Source organism: Gastrolobium bilobum, unplaced genomic scaffold (genome assembly GCF_033153095.1).
Source record: "Gastrolobium bilobum isolate Gb01-03AN ecotype WA unplaced genomic scaffold, APGP_CSIRO_Gbil_v1 utg17041, whole genome shotgun sequence".
Taxonomy (NCBI): Eukaryota; Viridiplantae; Streptophyta; class Magnoliopsida; order Fabales; family Fabaceae; genus Gastrolobium; species Gastrolobium bilobum.
In genome coordinates this window covers 57,770-81,843 of record NW_026896744.1, presented here as the reverse complement: position 1 = coordinate 81,843, position 24,074 = coordinate 57,770, and the positions used below count along the sequence as shown (strand labels likewise).

Here is a 24,074-nt window from a genome sequence, read left to right as displayed (position 1 = left end):
ACTCTGAGTGCCCGACCTATACCGGTGACAGGTGGAAGTCTCACAAACACGTGCTCACCCTCACTGAACTCCAGTGGACGATGCTTAACATCATAGTAGCTCTTCTGGCGATTCTGCGCCTGCTTCAACTTTTCACAGATCATCTGGATCTGCAAGGTGGTATCCTGGACAAAGTCCAAGCCAAAAAGCTCCTTATCCCCAACCTCAGACCAACACGTAGGAGTCCGACACCTCCTACCATACAGTGCTTCGTAGGGCGCCATGCCCAGGCTAGCATGAAAGCTATTGTTGTCAGAAAACTCAACCAAAGGAAGGTATATATCCCATGCCGAGCCTTGCTCCAAAGTGCAAGCTCGCAACATGTCCTCCAAGGTCTGGATGGTCCTCTCAGTCTGTCCATCAGTCTGAGGGTGATAGGTGGTACTCAATCTCAACTGCGTACCAATAGCCTCCTGCAGCGCCTCCCAGAACCGATTAGTGAACTTCGGGTCCCTATCACTAATGATATTCTCGGGCACCCCGTGAAGCCTCACAATCTCGCGGACATAAAGCTTGGCCAACTGCTCTGTAGTGAAGCTCACCTTCACGGGAAGAAAGTGGGCAGACTTCGTCAGTCTGTCCACAATGACCCAAATAGAGTCACAACCCGCCTGAGTCTTCGGCAATCCCACCACGAAGTCCATGGAAATACCTTCCCACTTCCACTGTGGTACTTCACGAGGTTGAAGTTCACCAGACGGTCTCTGATGCTCAATCTTCACCTTCTGGCAAACCAAACACTTAGACACAAAGATAGCAACATCTTTCTTCATGCCCGGCCACCAGAAGTTCTTCTTCAAGTCTTGATAAATCTTAGTAGCACCAGGATGGATAGAAAACTGACCCTTATGGCCTTCTGCCATAATCTCCTCTGTCAACGGGCCTCAAGGAACTACAATCCTCTGCTGAAACAAAAGCACTCCATCCTCATTCCAAGACACACCGTCTTGGTTCTTCACATAATCCAGACACTCTCTCTGAACTTGTGCCTCTTTAATCTTTTCAAGCAGCTCGTTCACAACATCAGATGCGTGACACGAGCTGTCGAACTCGCGCAAATTAAAAATTAATTCTTTAGGGTTCAGAAAATTTGCAGTAAAGTGAAAACCCTAAGTCGTCTCTCAAGGAAATTGTTTTGGTTAAAATCGCTTATGAGAACAGAAAATTAAAAGGGGGGTTTTAGATTTTGATTCAATAATTAAAGAGGCAGAATATAAATTTGGAATAAAAATTCGTAATTAAAAATAACCAACCTAAGGTTTGGGTTCCATGGACGTCTTTCCTCGGATAAGAAGATATCAGAATCGTGATTGATTTGTCAATCGAATCAGAATCCTTATTTCCAATTGACAACCCTCTCTAAGCGATCGCTTAGCATTTGATCAAAGACGATGCTTCTACTCATACAATCGCAAAGTATCAGCCCGCTTGATTTAAGGTCATAGGGTCAATCAACCTAATCATCAAATCTGATGATTAATCCCTTTCCATAATCGCAATCGCGAACCTCAGATTGAATATCCACGATCGCACGATATCAATCTGAGTTGGGAAGGGAAACAAAACTGATTTGAAATAAACGCAGATCCTCAAGACCAATCCATGGAATCCATTACCCTTAGGTTGATTAAAAGGTTCTTAGCCTTGCATGGCTAAGATAAACATAATTGAAATAAAAAGAAGAAGAAGAAGAAAAAAGATGAAGAACGCAATTGAATAAAAACTCAGAGAGAACTTCTCTGTTGTAAAAACTGACTACCAAGGTTTCCTAGAGTCCCCTTTAAATAGCCGTCACGCAGGACGGCTAGGGTTTCATCTCTTCAGGCCAAACATAAAATAAAAAAACCGAATAAAATAAAATGAAACAATAAAACTTGGCTTTGGGCCACTTAAGTAATTGGGTTTTAATTTAAATTACAAGCCCAATAGTCAAACAAAACTTCAGCAAAACGCGTCCAACTTGGTGTCCGAAATCGACCAGCTTCTAGTTCGAATTGGGCTTAGAGCTCTGCATAAGAATTGTAGCTCTCTGTATTATCTAAAAAACCCAACAAAAACGGAGTCAATCCGACAACTATGGACCGAGATATGGCCAAAATACAGAAGTAACGTAAAGCTGAAAAATTCTGACGAAAATAAATTAAACCCAATTAAAAACTAAAAACCTAAATTAACTCTAACAATCATTATTTTATTCAAATAAATCCTAAAAATACTAATCAAGAGTAACAAATAAGTGTAACAAAATATGTGTTATCAATGCGTCCAATCCGAGAAGTACACTCTCACACGGAGCGGTCACTGCCAAGTTGCGGAACTTCTCAACCACATCGAAGTTACCAAGTAACAAACTGGATGAACTACTGGATTTCTGACTCAAAGCATCAGCTACCACATTGGCCTTTCCAGGATGATACCTTAGCTCGAAGTCGTAGTCCTTTATGAACTCCATCCATCTCCTCTGCCTCATGTTTAACTCCTTCTGGTCGAACAGGTACTTCAAACTCTTGTGGTCACTGAAAACCACAAACCTCAAGCCAAAAAGATAATGCCTCCAAATCTTGAAAGCAAACACAATAGCAGCCAACTCCAAGTCATGAGTAGGGTAGTTCTCCTCATGAGGTTTCAACTGCCTCGAAGCATAGGCAATCACTTTGCCCAACTGCATCAACACACAACCTAGCCCCTTCCCGGAGGCGTCGGTGTAAAGCTCAATCTCAAGCGCAGGATCAGGAAGGACCAACACAGGAGCAGTAGTCAGTCTCTCCTTCAACTCCTGAAAACAGACCTCACACTCGTGAGTCCACACAAATGGAGTCTCCTTCCGAGTAAGGCGAGTCAATGGCAAAACCATGGTGGAGAATCCCTTGATGAACCTCCGATAGTAACCTGCCAAACCCAGAAAGCTCCTCACTTCCGTAACTGTCTTGGGTCTCTCCCAATCCAGCACGGCCTCAATCTTGTTCGGATCCACTGCAACTCCCTCAGCAGAAATAACATGCCCAAGAAACTTCACAGACTTGAGCCAGAACTCACATTTGGAAGGCTTTGCATACAGCTTCTTCTCCTTCAGCACTTGCAGAACAGTTCTCAAATGCCCCACATGCTCCTCCTCCGTCTTGGAGTAAATCAAAATATCGTCAATGAAGACGATCACAAACTGATCCAGGTACGGCTGAAAAATCCGGTTCATGTAATCCATGAACACAGCAGGTGCATTGGTGAGACCGAACGGAATCACCAAGTACTCAAAATGACCATATCTCGAGCGAAATGCGGTCTTCGGGACATCCTCCGGCTTCACCCGAATCTGATGGTATCCGGACCGGAGATCAATCTTGGAATACACACAAGCACCCCTGAGCTGATCCAACAGATCATCAATCCGAGGAAGAGGATACTTGTTCTTGATTGTCACCTTGTTCAGCTGCCTGTAGTCGGTGCACAATCGCATTGTCCCGTCCTTCTTCTTCACAAAGATAACCGGTGCTCCCCAAGGAGACACACTCGGTCTAATGAAATCTTTCGCTGAAAGATCCTCAATATGCTTCTTCAGCTCTGCCAACTCCGGTGGCGACATCCGGTATGGAGCTAAAGAGATCGGCCCCACACCAGGCAACAGATCTATGGAGAACTCTATCTCCCTCTGTGGCGGAAACTCAGGAATCTCCTCAGGAAACACCTCAAGGAACTCCCTCACCACAGGAATGCCGGTGATGTCCTCCTGTGTACCACTCACCAAACCTCCCAACATGACATAACCAAATGCCCCTGCTCTCAAGGCTCTCCTAGCCTGCAGCAACGAAATGTACGGCGAGGAACTGGCTGTGGAATCACACGGAGACAACACTACACGCTTGGCACAACAATCAATCATCACACAATTTCTGGACAGCCAATCCATGCCCAGAATAACCTCCAAGTTGGCCATCGGCAACCCTATCAGATCTACCGAGAACTCACGGCCATCCCACTGAAACGCCACATCGCGATGAACAGTGGTAGCATCACATCTTTCTCCGGTGGCGGTAGTCACCCGCATCGGTGGAGAAAGCACATCACTGGGCAACTCAAGCCCCACAGCAATCGGGGTAGCAACAAAAGAATGCGTAGCCCCAGAGTCAAACAACACATCAACAGCTGATGAACCAATCGTAACAGTACCTCTGACAAGGTTCGGAGCTCGATCCGACTGCTGACGATCCAAAGTATACACTCTCCCAGAAGATGGTGGCACTGCCGGTGCCGAAGCAGGTGGAAGGGGAACCATCTGAAGTGGCACTGCCTGCACTGCAGTAGCCCTCGTCGTCGCCGACGGACAATCTCTGGAGAAGTGGCCCTCCTTGCCACACTGAAAGCAAATCAACTGGCCGGTAGAACACGGCCCAAAATGAGTCTTCCCGCATCCCGAACACCTGGGAGCAGGAGGTCTCGCTGCACTCCCCTGAGCAGAAGTCCTCTTGAACTGACTCGGCGCCTGCCGAGCTGCCAACGGTTTACCCTTGCCCTTGTTCCCAAACTTCCTGTCTCGCCAAGAAGTGGAACTACCAGCTGCAACCTTCGTCGCCTCAGCAACCTTGGCCCTCTTGGCCTTACTCGAGCTGTAGTAATCTTCAATATCACGACACTGCTGAACCAGTGTCCCAAAATCTCTAGAAGCAGAACCAGCTAGGTAACCAGCAATATCCTCACTAAGTCCCCTGCGGAACTTAGCAGCCAGAAATGTAGGAGTAGGCCTCGCCATCCTGAAGTGTGCAAACTTCACCAACTGGTTGAACTTGGCCAGGTACTCGTCCACAGACAACGAGCCCTGAACCAATCTGTCAAACTCTCCCTGCTGCCTCTCCTGAGCGTCATATGGAAAGTACTGACCCAAGAAGAAATCCTCGAACATAGGCCAAGTCATCACATGACCCTGCATCTCGTAGACATGAGAAAGGTTTGTCCACCACTCATGGGCATCGCCCTCCAGCATGTAAGTAGCGAACATCAACTTCTGCGGATCTGTGCACTGCATGACCTGAAAAATCTTGTCCAACGCCTGAAGCCAACGTGCAGCAGCAACAGGATCAAAGGATCCATCAAAGGCAGGTGGCTTATGCTTACGGAAAGCATTCAGCCGGCGATCGATCTCATCACGATCCTCAACAAAAACAGGGACGGTCTGCATGGCCCCCGTAAGATGACTGCCATCTCCCATCTGACTCTGAGAGTCATCCTGCAGACTGGGTGGAGGTGGTGGTGGTGGTGGCGGTGGTGGTGGTGGCGGTGGAGGTGGTAGCATGACCAACATCAGGGCCATTCCTCATCTCCTCCAACATGACTCTAAACATCGTCATGTTCGCCAGACGGTTGGCCTCCAACACGTCCTCCGTGGCCTTCCTGTTCGCCTCTCTGACGGCGTCCAGCATGGCCTGGTTTGCCATTCTCATGGCCTCCTGGTCGGCTAGTCGGGCCGCCTGCATCTCAGCTAATGCAGCCAGGACAGGATCGGGCCGATCCTCCGAAGTCTCGCGGTTTCTCCCGGGTCTTACCATGATTCTGCACAAGTTACACAAATTATGAGTTGATCAGGCCCACGCAATGTGGTCACATATGCATTATCATAATAATACTCGACGGAGCAAACACACAAAACAGACACAACCACACATCCTAATCATTGCAATACATACAGGCTTTTCCCTTGAACCGTTGCTTTGATACCATAAAATGTAACACCCCGTGTATACCCGGAATATTAACATTACATCGTATTAAGCGGTGCTTAATTAAAAATGCGGAATATTCTTTTTCTTTTCAATTATGACGTCATTATCAATTACCAACTTGACTTAATCAATTTCATAAAATAACGCCTGTATGTAAATTGCACTAAGACATCTACTGAAATACCTCAATATATAGATAAAGTGTGTATCTAAATCACGGCATTACATCAAGTAATCCCGACAATATCCTGATACATTATTACAACTCCAAAAGACTCAAGACATAAAAATACTATGTGTCATGGGCAATCCCCATGCTCACCAAATAGACATAGTAAACAACAATCTCAACATAAAACTCCAAAATCATAACTGAAGCTATACGCATATAAACAGCATGCAAATCCAGCATCCAATCATGGCAGCATAAAATAACAGCACTCTAACTCAGCTCCGGCCTCCTGCCGCCTGAGGTCTCAACATTACCTGATCCTGAAATAAGCATTCCCCAAACGTGGGGTGAGATCTCTAAACTAGAAATCTCAGTAAGACAAGGGGTCCTCAAGGATCTTCCACCCCAAGCTCACTTATATGTGCAATATAAGTTCAAAAGCATTTATATCATTTTCAGTTCCAAAAACTATGTAGTGCAACAGATATCTATGGCATGTGTGTAATTACTATCTACTGGCCAGAGAAATGTAGGAATACGTCTATTCCCTACATATAGTACAAGGAACACCGCTTGCACCTCACCCACAACCTCACCCTCTTGTATGTTCTACATACTCAGGCTTACCGTATAGGTGGAACACCTCCATGCATATCAACAAGGCACTAACATATAATAGCTCAACAGCATTTTCAAAACATCAAAAGCATGTAACACAGCATGCATATACCATATCCCCATGGGACATGGTGGAACCACAACATGGCTAAACCGAGGACACGAAAGCTTACCTCTAAGCTAGTTATCCAATGCCACAAGCTCAAAGTCCAATCACAGCAGATCACAATCTGATATGGACCAAACATAAATCAATAACATGTACCACATGCATACAAATTAAAGACAACGCCTTTTTCATTACGTTTTCAAGTCTTAAAGCTTCTAACAAAGCCACAAGCCCTAAATCCCATGATTCTGGCTTAATCCATTAAATACAGAAGTTCAACTTCATCAAACTAGGATCCACAAACCCCCAATAGCCTACTGTACACACAGCACAACTGCTGTTCTGCGAAATCCCAGAATATCCGGATATCTCACTGTCCATATCCGGATATGCAATATCCGGATATACAGATTCACATATCCGGATATCCAATATCCGGATATCCCACACCACGTATCCGGATATCCAATATCCGGATATCAGTTCGACAAATATCCGGATATCTCACGACAGAATGCAGTTTCTGCATTTTCGTGAAGATATCCCTTAAAGGTTCCCTTTTTACCGATTTTAAACACCTAATCATGCATTTCTAGATGTGTTAAGCCTCACCCAACAACAAGTTATCATCTTTTAACCTTAACATGCATCAAGCTACCATTTTTAAGCCTTAAAACTCAAGTTAAAGGTTGATATACATACCAAAGCTCAAAAACAGCAAAGGGAGATGCTCTTGGAGCTCACAATCAGACTCAAGCTACTGTCACAAGAGGATGCACGAAAATGAACACAAGATGACTCTTTTACTCAACAAGAAGACACCTTGAAGCATCAAAATGCCAACAAAAGGTCACACCCCTCAAGAACAGCAAACACAGCTCTTCAAACTCCCTCACACAGGTTCTCTAACTCAGAAACACCACCCTAATGTAGTCTCAAGGCCAACCCTCACCCTCACCAAGTGTTTAAATGGAAGAACAAGCATCAAAGGTGAATGCTTGCTCAAGAAATGGTGAAGAAGGCAAGGAAAGAGTGTTTTCTGGTCAGCCTCCAAGTTACTCACGTAGAGAAATCTGATCCTAGGGTTTTGTGCCCATAATGAGAGTATTTATAGCCCAAACACACTTAAACACACAATATTAACTTTAATTTCTACGCTTAGTATTTTAATCCCAAACTTTGGATTCTCAAACTACATAATTTTCTAAGATTTATCATATTTTTCTTATATTTTTCTGAGCACCTTTCCGGTAAGCGCTTTTCAAAGCCAGTACCGGTTTCTAGCACTAGTTCTCATTATTTGGACTTGAAACTCGTTTTACAAGTCCTACATGTTATTCTAGTAATTATCATGCACTTACATTAATTTTCCAGGATACTTTTTTTGTACACATTTATATCGACTAGCAGAACCGGTATCTGCACTTTTCTTCCGAAAAGCGACTTTTAGCATTCTTAATCACTTATTATGATTATTAAGCCTCATAAATAATTATTAGGGTCAATTATGGAATCATTTCTTATTTTTGCATAATTAATTATTTAAATACCTTAATTAACGGTGCGGGTTCTTACAAATGGCATCCCACACGCCATACCTTACGAGCCGAGCATCCTTTGGGTGGTACCTACCTAACCAGTTGTCAGTTGATTTGTCATATTTACGGCTATGAAAGGATTTAGGAATTTGAGGAACATGGCCACAAGATGTGCATAAAGCGACAAGAGATTCAACAATGGGGTAGATTATTCGTAAAGGACGAGGTTGGTAATACAATTCTAGAGGGCGATTCTGAGGTTCACGATTGATAGAGGATAAGGGGCGAATAAGTCTCCCTACTCCAAAAGCTGAGTGTCGCGAAGCACGGCGACGAGAGCCAGTCCTGTGATCATGAGAAGAACGACCAGAAGAGCCAGAATGCCTCCTCCGTGGAGGACGAGGCCCAACACCACACCGAGACCCACCAGACTGACGCCTACCGGGTCTACAAACTCCCCTACCAGGAACGGCCTCACGCCCATTACACTAACCAGAACCAGAAGCCTCACCAGAATATGGAACCACAGTTCCCAAAGCCCTTTTTGGCATAAGTCTTTGGATTTCCTCTTCACTGGCACCCAGGAGCTCAAGTATCCTACCATGAGGAAGTGACTCAACCCCAGGAATGAAAGAACGACGAAGGGGAACGCTATTGCTTTCCCCAACACGGCCAGCGAGGAACGCCCGCATGACTTCCCCAACTACACAACCATCAAACGTCTCGAAAGCTTCGTCAAACTCTTCCTCCTTAACAACTACCTCCAACTCAGGCAAGACTCTCCAGTCAAATCTTTTAACTCAACCATCATGAGAAAAGGAAGAACAGAACCAAAAAACCAAAGGAAAGTAAAGAAATAAGAGAAGTCACAAACTAGTAACACTATACCTGCGGCAGCGAAGACCGTAGAAAGAATGGAAAGAGAGAAGACCAGCACAAGCACTCACTCAGAAGAAGAAAAGCCAAAAAAGAGCAACTAAGAATGTGAAGAACCAGAGAATGATGAAGAAGATTGCATAGAGGGAAAACCCCTTTTAAATAGAGAAGGGGGGAGTAAAAGGTAGCGTACATATGTAGCGTCTCACAAGGGTGACCATGTGATGAGACCAACCGTCAGACAACAAGTGGTTCAGATGAAGGACCCTAGCACGAGCTGTTGAACTCGCAGAAATTAAAAATTATTTTTTATTAGGGTTCAAAAAATTTGCAGTAAAGTGGAAACCCTAAGTTGTCTCTCAAGGAAATTGTTTGGGTAAAAATTGATTATGAAAACAGAAAATAAAAAGGGGGGGTTTTGGATTTTGGTTGAATAATTAAAAGACAGAATAAAAAAATTGGGATTAAAAATTCGTAATTAAAAATTAACCAACCTAAGGTTAGGGTTCCTAGGTTGTCCTTCCTTGGATAAAAATTACCAAATTCGTGATTAATCTCAATTGAATCAGAATTCTTATTTCCAATTGAAAATAATCTGATCATCAAATCTGATGATCATTCTTTTTCCATAATCGCAATCGCGAACTTCAGATCGAATATCCATAATCGCACGATATCGATCTGAGTTAGGGTAAAGAAACGAATCTGGTTAGAGAATGATCGCAAATCCTTTAGATAGATCCATGTAATCCCTTCCCCTTAGGTTGATTAAAGGGGTTTTAGCCTAGCATGGTTAGGATAACCATGATTAAAAATTAAAATAAAATAAAAAGAAGAAGAACAAGATGAAGAACGCGAAAAACGCTTCAGAGAAAATGCTTTGATCCTCAAATTTGAAAATTACAGAATGAATAATAGTTTCCTACTCTGCCGACATATATCCCTACCCAAATCAGGTTAGAGCTCAATTCTGATCGGCCCATCTGTCTATAATACGAAATAAAATAAAATAAAACTTGGCTTTGGGCCACTTAAGTAATTGGGTTTTAATTTAAATTACAAGTCCAACAATAAAATAAAACTTCAGCAAAACGCGTCCAACTTTGCGTCAGAAATAGACCAGCTTCCAGTCCGAATTGGGCTTCAAGCTCTGCATAATAATTGTATCCCTCTGTGTTATCTGAAAAACCCAATAAGAAAGGAGTCAATCCGACAATTGTGGACCGAGATATGGCCAAAATACAGAAGTAACGTAAAGCTGAAAAATTCTGACGAAAATAAATTAAACCCAATCAAAAACTAAAAATCTAAATTAACTCAAAAATCATTATTTTATTCAAATAAATCCTAAAAATACTAATCAAGAGTAACAAATAAGTGCAATAAAATATGAGTTATCAGACCCTATGGTAATTACAAGAAGACAAGACATCCCTCAGGTGTGACATACGCATGTAGCGTCTCACAACGGAGACCGTGAGATTGGTGTAACCGTCAGTTAATAACTGGCCCAGATAAAGGACCCTATGGTAATTACAGGGGGACAATATATCCCTCACGTCGCATTAATGCGCCGCGCTTTGCGACGTTAGGGTGCCTGTAGTTAATAGCAATGATGGGTCACCCATCATTACAAACCCTTGAAAACTGAAAAGCCACATTTCCTACCGAAGACACGTGGCCAATCTAGAGAGCGTCCCATGAACTGCATGTCCCGCCAGTCAATCAAATCGCCAGACAAGGAACCTCCCTCAAGTCGCCAAGGGTCCTAAGGTCTCACCCAAGTCGCCAAAGCTACTAATGCTTCGTCAAATACCCAAGAGTACTTATTGGTGACAGGTCAAACAGTCCTTTTCCCCAGGACGCCCAAGACAATGTATCTTGGCACCAGCCTACGCTTGCTACCAAGCTGGGGGGGCTCCTGTTCCGGATGGCCCAACGCCATAGTGGCCCAATAGCCTAAGCCCAAACCGTCCACCCATATCCACGTCAACCCTACCAACCCATCAGCTTCTCTACCCCCAAGGCGACTGCACCCCCCAGGTGAAACACCGAAATGCCTCATCTTGGGATTCCAACTCCCTGGAAAACCACCCTAGATACTATAAGTGGTAACTACCCCATCGTCATACGCTGAAATCGCCAGGCACATGGGATGCATCACTACTATCGTAGTAGTGTCAGCCACCCTTAGCTAATCCCAAGGAGAGTTGACTCCCTCCTCACCAACCCACACAGAATCAGCATCACCTCCCCTATAAATACCCCTCTCCACACACAGGAGAGGCATCTTATGTATCGTTATTCTTCCTATTTACATTGAGTCACTGTTATTCACCCCCTAACCCTCATTATCATCTATTTTGCATCATACTTGAAACAGTACCTCCTAGCTTGGTCTTTACCTTTGCTAGAGATATAGCCCATACCGTGACTCCATCCCTAAAGGAAACATAGTGGGCTTATAGATCCCAACGGTACAAGAATTAAAAAAATCTTTTCCCAGAGTTTTTTTGTGTACCCAATTCTATGCAAAAGGCTAAGCGAATGAGTAGATTTCAACCAGAGGGGGAACCAAGAGGCTAGTGTGGGTGCCTCAAAAGTTTTGAAGTAAATGTTTTTAACTTAATCTTTGAAAGCGAGCTGGTCAGTTAAGGAGACCAGGGGTGAAGCCAAGGACTCGTCCACCCCCTCCATTCTCAACTTCTTATTGCAAAACGTCGTTGAGAAGATTCCCAAGTAATCTTCAATTATCATCATAGTTTTGGAAGGAGATTTTCTCTGCTATATATATCGTCAGTGGTGTCCGTCATTGTTACTCAACCAATTCAAACACAGAGAAAAAAGGGGATACAAAATAAGAAGAGAGAGAGAGAGAGAGAGAGAGAGAGAGTGGTTGAATAGGTAACAAAAAAAATTATTTTCGCCCCCGACCCCCCCCAATTAATAATCCTGACTCCGCCACTGATTTCAACGAAATATTCTCATCGATGGTACAACATACTTCAATTCATGTTTTACTTGCTTTAGTTGCCTTGTATAATTTGAAGCTTGAACAACTCGATGTTGAAACTATATTTCTTCATGGTGAGCTTGAATAACATATTTACTTGCATAAACCTAAAGGTCTTGTTGAATAGAGAAAAGAAGATCTCGTTTGCTTATTGAATAAATCTCTATATGGATTGAAGCAATCTCAATGCGGTGGTATAAATAGTTTGACTCTTTTATTATTGATCATGATTTTTCTAGAAGTAATTATGACAATTGTGTGTATTTTTACAACCTCTCTAGTGGTTATTATACGTTGATAGGTGTTAAAATATGTCAGAGATTTGTAAGTTGAAATATCAACTCAACTCAAAGTTTAAAATGAAAGATTTCAGTACAGCTTGAAAAATTTTGGGCATGAAAATTCAGAGACTGTTAAGCAGGCAAACTTTGTTTATCTTAAAAGAATTATATTGAGAAAGTGCTTGAGCAATTTAAGATAGAAAATTCCAATCCAATTTGTACACCACATGCTATGCATTTTCTCTTATAAATAAAGTTGTCACCACAGATTGAATGAGGAAAGGAACACATGTCTCATATTCTTTATGCTAGTGTTGTTAGCAGTCTTACGTATGTCATGATATGTACTCGCCCCAAAATTTCACATGTTGTTAGTGTTGTCAACAAATATATGGTGAATCCGGGAAAAGAACACTGATTGGCAGTAAATTGGGTTCTACGATATTTGTGGGGTACTTTAAATGTTGGTCTGGTTTTTGAACATATCAACATTAACACTTTTGAAACTGATATTGGTTTTATGGACTCAGATTATGCAAGAAATTTGGACAAGAGAAGATCGTTGACAGGTTATATTTTCACTATCTCATAATGTGTCGTTAGTGGAAAGCAAATTTATCACCAACAATTTCCCTTTTAACTATTGAGGCAAAATATATGTAAAGGACGGAGGCAATGAAAGAAGTCACCTGACATAGAGGTTTTCACAAATTTAAGCTTGAAACAAAATCCATCTGTTGCTTATTGAGATAGCCAGGGTGCTTTACATTTGACTAAAAAAATGTATCAAGAACGGACAAGATGACAAAACCTATCAGGATACTGACAAGATGACAAAAGCTATCAGGATAATCAAGTTTCAGCATTGCTCAAACTTAGTTGTTGTCTGCAAGACATAATTTTTTATCATAATTTCTTGGAAAAGATTGAATCAGATAGGTGGAACGGAAATGTTATTCTCCATCGGCAGGAATGTGAACAGTAATTCCTGTAGGGAGAGATTGATATTTGAGTTTTTTATTTTTTATTTTTTTTAATCATAAATGATGGGACCCCCGGACGTCTGTATCTACTGGAAAATGGTCCTGTCAACTACAACATAAGAAAATTCATCCCCTACGTGGAATTGAGTTTGTTGCTTTATTCCAATATCTGTTGGAGGGGGAGAATTGTTGTGTCAGCAACTATGATGCACGGACACGGACACGGGACACGACACGACATGACACGACACGACACACCGACACGTTAATTCTAAAAAATGTCATATTTGGACACGTTGGGACACGTTTTGATATTAAATAAAAAATTTAATATATATAATATAATTTATATTTGATACATATAAGAGTCCATAATAAGTCATATAACCAATCAAATATTTAAATTTATAAACATAAATATAAATATAAATAATTTTTCGTACTTTGTTAATTTTCCAGATCAAATTTCATAACAGAAAAAAATTAATTTATAAATTATTTCTTTTATATTTAGTTAACAAAATAAAATTTAAGATTTAAAAAAAAAAAAACGTGTCCAAGCTTTAACCGCGTGTCCGAAAAAGTTGACTGCGTGTCGGAAAAACGTGTCGGAACGTGTCAGAGAGTTGACCGCGTGTCCCAAAATATTGACCGCGTGTCGGACACGTGTCCGAGCGTGTCGGAACGTGTCCGTGTCCGACACGCAAATTTTTAGAAAATCAGCGTGTCTGTGCTACGTAGGTCAGCAAAGTAAATTGCATGTTGGCTGCAACTTTTGCAACAAGTTGGCAACCAAATTACCACTAATTAAATACCACATAATTTAGGAAGTGCATAATTTTTGCTTCCCTTACGATGAAGGATACTACGACCGCTTACAATAATTATTGGTTGCAATTGCGGTGCACAATTTGCAATCTAATTGTGAAATCCAATGACCTCATTTCATTATAAATAAGGGCGTATGTTCATTTGATTTAAAGTATTAGGGTGAGAATTAAAAACTTCTTTTTTCATATATTTTTTTACCCAATTTTATGTATCATCTTGAGAGCATTATAAGGGGCAAAAAAAATTAAAATAATGGATTTAAATTAAATAATTACGCATTTAATGCTGTTTTGTAAAAATTACACATTTGCTGCACAATGTGACGCCACTTTTGGGCGTCACATGTGACGCCCCAATGGGGCATATCTCCCCTGGAGATGACGCCCCATTGGGGCGTCACATGTGATGCCCAAAAGTGGCGTCACATGTGATGCCCAAAAGTGGCGTCACATATGTGCTCTATATATTCCCCCACCCCCTCCATTCAATTCACACCTCTTCTCTCACTCTTCATATCTTTCTTATCCACCAACATTCCTTTATCTTAAATTTAATATTTGAATTTTATTTCTTATTCTATTTAAAAATGAGCTCAAATCCTGATTTTGTTCGTGTTGTGTTATATTACAATGGTAGGAAGGTACAAGGTTGACAAGGTGTCATCTTCAAAGGTGAAAAAAGGCCGACACGTATCCAACGCAACACAACCATTGGCGAACTGCATCAGAGAATTCGACAGAAGTTAAGTCTTCCAGACAACCAATGTATCACTGAGATCACGACAAGAGTGTGGCAAGGTGATAAATACATTAGTTTGAAAGTGCTTGACGATGAAGACTTGGTGATGACAATGGAAGAATTTTGCAACCAGTCAAGGACAGATTTTCTAGAGTTGTATGTCGACATCGCCGCAACCGAGAATGCTCCCTTACCGGTGAGGTCAGTTTATTTAAATTCTCCCCGTCTTCCAGCTTGTCATGTCGCTCATGCGTCTCCAGTTGGTAACTTTTCTGAGGGAGATGAAAATGATCCAACTTGGGAAATGCACGACGAAGATGACGATGACGACGATGAAAATATGGCAATGGAAGAACGTCTTCTGGCGGAGGATGCTAGTGCTTCAGAAGGAGATGAATCCCGTGAGATGGGTGCGTCTCAAATTCCAATATTCCATCAACCAGTCGTCGCGCAAATGCCGCAGTTGAATGACGTTGTGTCTGCCTCGTTCGGTATTCACCATGAAGGTAATTGATTCCATTTGTATATAGCTGAATAGATAACTGCTTTAATACCTGAATTAGTAAGTTTGTATTAAAAAATTGTAATCCGCAATTACAGGTGACACAGATGTTATTCCTTTTTGGGAAGGAATTCCGCATTATTCCTACATTGATTGGAGTTATCGGAGCGAACAAAAATCATGTACTGATGGTTCGGTCTCTGGATCGGCTTCAATACAAGGTCTGTGGCAACTGGGTTACATGTTATTTGTCAATCAAGAATTTGCGATAAAAAAAGATGTCCAAATGGCACTTAAGCACAACCTCATTAGGGAGCATCAAGAAGCCATTGCAATTGAGAGCACGCCTGCAAAGTTGTCCATGAAATGTTGTGTGTATGATCAAGGTTGTCCGTGGCGCGTAAGGGCGATCAACCGGTGTTTCGTGAAAATTGGAAGATTACAAGATGGGGTGGAAAACACGAATGTGTGAATGAGCACATTTCCCAGGGTCATAGACAGATCGATGAGGACGTTATTGCAGATCTCGTCATAGGTACGTATTTATTTACTGTAATGACATGTCAATGTTTACGTACTGCCGTGTAATTAAATTCGTTCGATGTTATCGAGGCACTGATATCCTCTTCAATGCAGGGATGATAAAGTCAGAACCATCTGTGTCAATCTCTTTGGTGCAAGAAAGGATAACTGCTAAATATGGCTTTAAAGTTTCCTACAGAAAGGCATGGTATGCGAAGCAGAAAGCGATGGCAATTATGTATGGTGATTGGGAGGAATCGTATGCTTTTTTGCCAAGGTGGTGCGAATACATGCTTCGCTTTTCTCCAGGTTCATTTTATCATATACAAACAAATGATCTTTATGCCGAGCAGAGCTTAGTTTTTGGAAAAAAGGTTTTTCATCGCATTTTTTGGACGTTTAGACAGTGTTGTGAGGTGTTCAAATTTGCCAAACCCGTCATACAAATTGATGGAACACATTTATATGGGAAGTACAAAGGGAAATTGTTGGTGGTCACAACCCAAGATGGTAATAATGAATGTTTACCGATCGCTTTTGCCATCGTAGAAGGCGGAACTTTGGAAGCATGGGATTATTTTCTCGTTAATATTCGTGCTCATGTTACTACCATCTCAAACATATGTTTGATATCCGATTGGCATCGAAGCATAATATCTGCTGTGGAAAATAACCCTAATTGGCAGCCGCCAAATGCATATCACGTCTTATGTATTCGTCATATTGCAAGCAACTTCAATCAAAAGTTTCGGAATGAAGATTTGAAGCGGATGTTAAAGAATTTAGGTATACTCATTGACACGATGCATAATTATTTCTTTCCATTATGACTGTCAATTTATGTTTAATTCGTTCATGTCCAATTTGTGCAGGTTATACTCCAGCCATGGTTGATTTTGAAAGGAATCTTTCGAGTTTCCGTGAAAGTAGTCCTCAAATTGCTGAGTGGATTGATGCGATTCCTAAGGAAAAGTGGTCGCGAGCCTACGATATTGAAGGATGGAGGTACGGTCATATGACAACAAATTTGGCTGAATCTGTCAATAAGGTTTTGAAGGGGGCCAAAAATATGCCTATAACAGCATTGGTTAAGCATACATATAGTAGATTAATTGCATATTTTGTTGAGAGAGGAACAAATGATGTTGCACAACTTCAATCAGCTCATCGTCACTCCAAAAATGTTGTTGAATTGGTCAAGAAGAACCAGGTAGATGCAACAGGCCACCATGTTCGTGCATACAATGTTGAACATACTGTCTTCGAGGTTGACGCAGGTTGGGAGCGTTCATATTCTGTCAACCTCCCACAGAGATACTGTCAGTGTGGAAAGTTTAAGGCCTTTAAGTATCCGTGTAGTCACGTCGTTGCTGCTGCGTTAAGTGTTAGGCAGAGTGCGTTCACTTACGTTGACGACATCTTCTTGATAACTAACTTGGTCGAGGCTTATTCTTTTCCGTGGGAGCCAATCGGAAACGAGGAAGCAATACCTGAAATTAGTGGTCCAAAGATTATTCCTGATTCTACTATGTTGCGTGCAAAAGGTCGTCCAAAGTCAACTCGCATCTGCAACGAGATGGATGAAGTTGAGACAAGCCAGAGTCGTATCAGGTGTGGACTTTGCAAGGAACGCGGCCATAATCGTCGGGGATGTCCAAGTCGTGGGAGAAACGACTGAGATACATATTATGTCATTATTTTGCTGTTGGTTATGTTATTGCTTGAATTGTAATGTCCGTTATGTTGGACTTTTTACTTTTCGTTTATGTATGTTTTTATTCTTGTATTATTAATTAACTGATGCAATTAGTTACCGTAACATAAATGCGCAAAGGACGACAAACAAAACATAAATAATAAATGATGCACTTAAGTCACCATAAATTATTATAACTGCAGACGTTTCAGTTTTAAAGCTTTTTATGGATCTTAATAATTGCAGACGTTTCAGTTTGCATGACTTTATGTTTTGTTTATGGTTATTTCCGTTTTGTATCAGTTTTTAAGACCATTGATGGTCCTTTATTGTCAGTTACTTTTTGTATTGCCTTTAAAAGGCTGGTTAGAAGGATGTGAGGGAAGACTTTTTGATTATTGAAGAATGATAATATAGCAGAAAACTTATGCATTTTCCTGAAAGCCTACTTTCCATATAATTTTGCATCATTTGGTATCAGAGCTTAGGTTGCCTTAAGATGGCTGAGCAGGAAAATCGCGAAGGTCGTGGTCGTGGTCGTGGACGAAGAGGTCGTGGCGGCAGACGCGGTCAACCTACCGATGGTGATTATTATACTGATGCGAGAGATGCTGAAATTGAGGAAAAGGACAGACGAATCCAAGAACTCGAACAACTACTTGCAGAGGCACAGTTGCACGAGTCAGATGAAGGATGGGAATCTGAAAGATCATCTCATGAGGAGGAAAGGAGATTATGGAACCGAAACCAGGAGCGACGAGGACGAAGTCAACCTGGAAATCAATCCTTTTTTGCTAATATTGAGGTGAAGATTGAGATCCCGGAATTCGAAGGCACTACTCATCCAGATGAGTTTATCGACGGGTCACACACCGTCGAAAAGATCTTTGACATCATAGACTTGACAGAAGACCAGAAGTTCCCAATCTATGATGAATATGATGAAGAGCAAGATGATGAGAATCCTGTAATGGATGCTCCAATTTATGACAAGTTCCCTATCTATGATGATAAGTATGATTGGGAGCAAGACGACGAGAATCTAGAGGTGAAAGAAATCTCTTGTAGTGATTCCGATGGGAAGTCAGTTATTAGAAATTCTAATATCTCTGACAAAGATGAAGTTCTACCCAAAGATATCATGCAGAATGATCCTTCTTCCAAGAAGTCTTTAGTTTGCAAGCAATATTATGAATTTGGGGACAACGAGCATAACAACCTTATGCTCCATGGAGATAAAGATTTAGCTTTTGGTAAAAGTGATAAAGATTTAGCTTTTGGTAAAAGCTTAATTGGAGATCGTCAAAGGCAATGGGACTTGCTGGTACATCAGACAAATTTTTCCTATGACAGATCACAGATGCGATCATTGATCCAAACTACAAATGAATATACCAAGCATGTCAAAGAATTGCATTTCCAAGTCCTAATCTTAATTAGGAAATTTAGTGATATTGTAATAGAAGAGTTGCCGCCTGGATTACCACCTGAAGACGTTGCAGATTCGAGGGCGAATCTTTTCCTAGTGGGAGAGGATGATGCACTTAAGTCACCATAAATTATTATAACTGCAGACGTTTCAGTTTTAAAGCTTTTTATGGATTTTAATAATTGCAGACGTTTCAGTTTGCATGACTTTATGTTTTGTTTATGGTTATTTCCGTTTTGTATCAGTTTTTAAGACCATTGATGGTCCTTTATTGTCAGTTACTTTTTGTATTGCCTTTAAAAGGCTGGTTAGAAGGATGTGAGGGAAGACTTTTTGATTATTGAAGAATGATAATATAGCAGAAAACTTCTGCATTTTCCTGAAAACCTACTTTCCATATAATTTTGCATCAATAAAGCATAGTGAATAGTCCAAATAATATAATAATGTAGCGTCCACAAAATAACAACATGCTACAGTCATAACTAATACAAAATAACAAAATAATAACAATATGAAACAGTCCACAACATAGTGAATACTCCAAATGGCAATGAAACTACGACCACGGTGGCCATGGCCTATGTCGTGCATCCCTATCTGGCAGTATACGTCTGTCCCAGACTTGGTCTCCCTGATGCACCTGTGCCTGTGCCTGTGGTGGTGGAGTGTGGAAGTCATCCATCGCCGCACGGATGAAATCATCTGATGGTCCTGCACTACTGCCTGGCACCTCAAAAGGGGTGTGTTCCTGACTGTGAGAATCCGTGGCTAGAGTCTCCCCACTGTCATGCTTTCTGTAACAAGGCCTACAGAGCGATACAACTCAATCGTGTCCTCTGTAGACCAAAAGGGGTAATCGGCATCAAGTCCCTGTGAATAGGGCTGGAAATCAAGCTGCGAGGATGCCGGATCCGCTCCTGACATAGCCATCGGACTAGCCTGGAAAACTGGCTCTTGTCCGCTCATGTAAGGGTGCTCAGACGCCGCCTGACTAGGACCTGCCGCATACTGCGATCCGTGATGATAAATCGGTTGTGACCCGTAAGTAGGACCAATGACTGGAGGTCTGAACCATCCCTGAGTCTCGACCACTGGTCTCGATGCCATAATCGGGACAGGCTTAGCAGCAACTCTCTCACGTCTACGTCCTAATCAGCGTCCCTCCCGTCTATTACGAGGAACATCCACGATCAACTGAGGATCAGGCTGTGTCTGCACGGGGGGTGCCTCAGGTCCAGGCTCATCAACTCGTGAACTCTCACGAAACATGCCAATAATCCGGCCAATCTCCTCGTGGATATACTCTAGGCCAAATCGAGGAAACTCCTCCGCCGTTGTTGCATGATAAAGCATTTCAAGACCGTCAATCTGTATATTACGAAACATGTTAGAAATGTGAAACAAATGTAAAATATGTACAAAACTCACCATGCGGCCTATCTTTGCTGCCCTCCGAGATATGTAGCGCTTTCCCCTCTCTCTGTACCACTCCATGTACGCATGATTAGGTGACATCAAACCATATAATGGAGGTGGCAGTACAATATGCTGAACCCTGGTATTCCATCGATCAATGTGAGCCCTTAGCTTACGTCTCCAGTTCTCTTCAACCTTCCCCCGTAGAGTATGATCATGTACCCCTCTCAACTTTCCAGATTTATCCGGGATGGGCTGATCAAGACCGAACTGTCGCATGCACCTATCTGGTTGACATGCCTCTACTGTGTGGAAGTAGATAATAGGTGTGGCAGCAAGCCACAGGTACTGCTGCTCTAGAGTCACGTCAAGCCACTCATATTTGATATATGGCTGCCACACCACCTACAAACAAAATGTTAAACAATATATAGAGTTACAAAAAAAAAATAAACCCATAGAGAAATAACAACATCGTAAGTATCCAACACCTAACCTCATCTCTACACAGTGTGTCCAATGTTGCCCGATAATGGGTGACCTCATGAGGTTTAAACTTTTCTACAGTATTAAACCTGTCATCAGAAACATTCATTATCAATCATAATCAAGAAGTATACAGTTAGTATATACATTATAAACCATACATTATCGAAATCAAATGAAGTAAATAAATCATACCGGCATCCATAATGTGTGCCCGGCTCTGGATTAGGAGGAATGGGTGGAGCAATGGGTGGGAATCGTATCCATGCCCAAATTTGAAGGAGAATATGGCAACCACCCATGTCAGTTCGACGGGCATCTGTCAATTCACACAAATTCCTGAACAAGTGTGTCAAAACCGCATATCCCCAGCTGAATTGGCCAATGTCCTCAAATCCTCCACCTAGCAACGGGACAAACCGGCAACCAAAATTGCTACCTCCAGACTTGTCCGCCAGCAACCAAGTCCCCAACATCCGGGCAATGTGGGCTTTTGTGAAGTAGATCTCGGCATCGTGATTCCCCTCATGATCAGTCCACCGGGTATAATGTCGATCCAAGAATGAGATGCGAAGGTCGCCGAAATGATGGAACTCACCGGCCTCTGGAACATGTCCAAAAACAGCAGCACAAGCAGCGTGCCAATCCTCGGAGGTCGATCCGGTGACGACAGTGCCGTCAGTCGGCAAGCCCAATATGCCTGCCACATCTTGTAAGGTGATCGTCATCTCACCTTGGATCATGTGAAAGGTATGTGTCTCTGGTCTCCACCTCTCGACCAGAGCACTAATTAAAAATGTATCGATCTGTGATAAATTACGCAGTTATCACGTGTTAACGAATTTTATTGAATAATTACATAAATACAAAACGACGTAAATAACATACCTGGATATGTTGCATCCTGGCAACATGTATGAATCCCGCCTGTCTGAGGTACTCTTCGACAACCTGTGGAATAGCACCGGTAGGTGGCCCCCCTCGTGGCTTCCCACGCCTAGTCTTAATTTTCCTTACATGCTCTGTATTCCACACTCGCTGTGAAATATGAGCTTTTTGCGTCCTCTTACGAAGGACCTCCCATCTGTACGGCCCAGGTATGCTCCACATGCTGGGATCGGTGGGCTCTACATCCGATGCAGATCCCGATGAAGATGATGACTCAGCCATTATCCTCAACTATATAATATAAAACAACATTTAAATTAATCACATGTAATGCCTCATTTTATTTACAATTTAATTAAGCAGTGACATAATTGATTATCACAAAAATTAAGCATATGCGTCATTTATTTAACTAGAATCAAAATTTATGAAGTCCCGCCAAAACGTAGAACAGTTATTTATTTTCAATTAAATAATAATAATACATCAGACAAAAATAATATAATACTAACTGAATACTTAACCCTAGGTCACTACCAACTTGTCCAATACGTACTAATCATCACACCTAACTAACTACAAAGTTATGCACTCCCGCATTAATAACATCATACATACGAAATTTACGAAGTCCCTAACACTATTTATAAATCACTAATTAATATGCTAAACCCTAATGCATAATTAAAAATTAATAATAATAACTACGTAATAATAAAATTACTATATCATTACAACATTCATAGCATGCCACAAAATTTCTAAGTGACTATCCTAATGTTCCAAGTCTCTAATATACAATCAATCCTAACATGTATTACTAACTAGCACTGTAATTTAAATGTATACATATGAGGTATTATGACCTTACCTACGTTGGCAGAGCTTCGCTACGAACCGCGGTTAGAGAGAGGTTAGAGAGGTGAATGAGTAAGGAGTGAAAAAAAGAAAGTGAGGTATATATAGCTTGCACATGAGACGCCCCCTTTGGGCGTCACATGTGACACCCCAATGGGGCGTTTTCCCCAAGGGAGAGACGCCTCACTGGGGCGTCACATGTGACGCCCAAAGGGGGCGTCTCATTGTGCAACAGATGTGTAATTTTTTACAAAACAACATTAAATGCGTAATTATTTAATTTAAATACATTATTTTAATTTTTTTGCCTATTTTAGGTATATTGAAATTAGCGGGTGTTTGACAAGGGATTTTTTTTTACATACCTAGGAAAATGATGATGGGTTTTCAAAAAGACTATGTTTGGTATCACATTTTAAAAAATTTATTCAAAAAAGTAATTTACTTGAAAATCTATTTTGTGTGTAAATTGTAAATGAAAATTCCATCCAAAAGGATGATATTCTCGAATTGCTGGGAAAATATAAAAAAATATGTGAAAAAAGAAAATTTATCCAATATTATTTTTTATCTACCAAATAACTTTTTGGTAATATTCTCGGAAAACTCACTTTCCCATCGTATTCTTAGAAATCATGATTTTCAAATAAAATTTTTTTTTCTCGTTTACCGAATGTCCCTTAGGAGTTTGGTGCTTGAGTACTTTTGTGCTCTTCTTTATTTTAGTAAATATTTTTTGTGCATCTTCACCCGCAAAGTCAACATACTGTCCACGTAAATACATGTATCTTATATCTGTGTTATTTTATTTTTCTTCTTGCTTTTCCTATCCCATGTAGCTTTATTTCCGATCCAATTGACTCAGCTCATAACAAATTCCTAATTTTGACAAGAAATTATATAATGCAATTAATTTTAAAAAACTAAGATAAAGATAAAGCAACTAATAACTATCAACTAGAATAAGGAAATAATAATAAATATGGATTGCTATTTTTTTTAGTTGTACAAATATTCCTATTTTTTTAAAAAGACTAATCACGTTCAGGATATTAAAGATGATCTTCTCTTCTCAACAATTCATCCATATATATATAAATTATAATATTTAACATTGTAGAAGTCCTACAGGCGTTTAATAGTCTGTTTGGATAGTTGAATCACGTTTGCATAACCTAAAATGGGATTGTAGCGTATCTCTCTGTGTTTGGGTTCTCAAAAGTAATTATGTAATAAGTAGAATTGATATTGAGAGAAGATAATTTTTAAGCTTTTTTTATTTTAATAAAATTAATTCTAGGGATAGGAATCATAAAATTTTAAAAACATACCTATAATTACGCTTCAAAAACATATAAATAAAAT

General features: G+C 41.0%; 3 protein-coding genes across 3 annotated transcripts; 1 reads left to right on the top strand and 2 right to left on the bottom strand.

The window, feature by feature from the left end:
• Positions 1–383: 383 nt before the first annotated feature.
• LOC133301768 (uncharacterized) lies at positions 384–10,774 on the bottom strand (the record flags this gene model as incomplete). The annotated part of the gene is made up of 8 exons (XM_061501463.1): positions 10,702–10,774; positions 10,184–10,243; positions 9,076–9,133; positions 8,712–8,979; positions 8,253–8,675; positions 3,545–3,667; positions 2,435–3,331; positions 384–449 (listed from the first exon to the last, which is right to left on the bottom strand). Coding segments are annotated over exons 1-8 (1,968 nt in total), but the record flags the coding sequence as incomplete, so codon positions are not given.
• Positions 10,775–16,110: 5,336 nt separating this feature from the next.
• Positions 16,111–17,611, top strand: LOC133301767 (uncharacterized). The gene is made up of 3 exons (XM_061501462.1): positions 16,111–16,141; positions 16,243–16,719; positions 16,806–17,611. Exons 1-3 carry the CDS (start codon positions 16,111–16,113, stop codon positions 17,609–17,611), a joined length of 1,314 nt encoding a protein of 437 aa, XP_061357446.1.
• Positions 17,612–20,213: 2,602 nt separating this feature from the next.
• On the bottom strand, positions 20,214–21,691 carry LOC133301766 (serine/threonine-protein phosphatase 7 long form homolog). Its single transcript, XM_061501460.1, has 4 exons — positions 21,159–21,691; positions 20,974–21,052; positions 20,490–20,882; positions 20,214–20,429 (listed from the first exon to the last, which is right to left on the bottom strand). The coding sequence occupies exons 1-4, from the start codon at positions 21,689–21,691 to the stop codon at positions 20,214–20,216; spliced, it is 1,221 nt and encodes a 406-aa protein (XP_061357444.1).
• Positions 21,692–24,074: the final 2,383 nt, after the last annotated feature.

Bases quoted from the DNA above. Each gene is read 5' to 3' on its own strand.
- LOC133301767 (XM_061501462.1), top strand. From the start codon at position 16,111: ATGGCTTTAAAGTTTCCTACAGAAAGGCATG. The intron at 16,142-16,242 runs GTATGCGAAGCA...GCTTTTCTCCAG, and splicing joins GTTTCCTACAGAAAGGCATG to GTTCATTTTATCATATACAA. The intron at 16,720-16,805 runs GTATACTCATTG...CAATTTGTGCAG, and splicing joins GCGGATGTTAAAGAATTTAG to GTTATACTCCAGCCATGGTT.
- LOC133301766 (XM_061501460.1), bottom strand. From the start codon at position 21,691: ATGACGATCACCTTACAAGATGTGGCAGGCATATTGGGCTTGCCGACT. The intron at 21,053-21,158 runs GTATGATTTATT...TTCTGATGACAG, and splicing joins GGCACACATTATGGATGCCG to GTTTAATACTGTAGAAAAGT. The intron at 20,883-20,973 runs GTTAGGTGTTGG...TTTTGTTTGTAG, and splicing joins ACACACTGTGTAGAGATGAG to GTGGTGTGGCAGCCATATAT.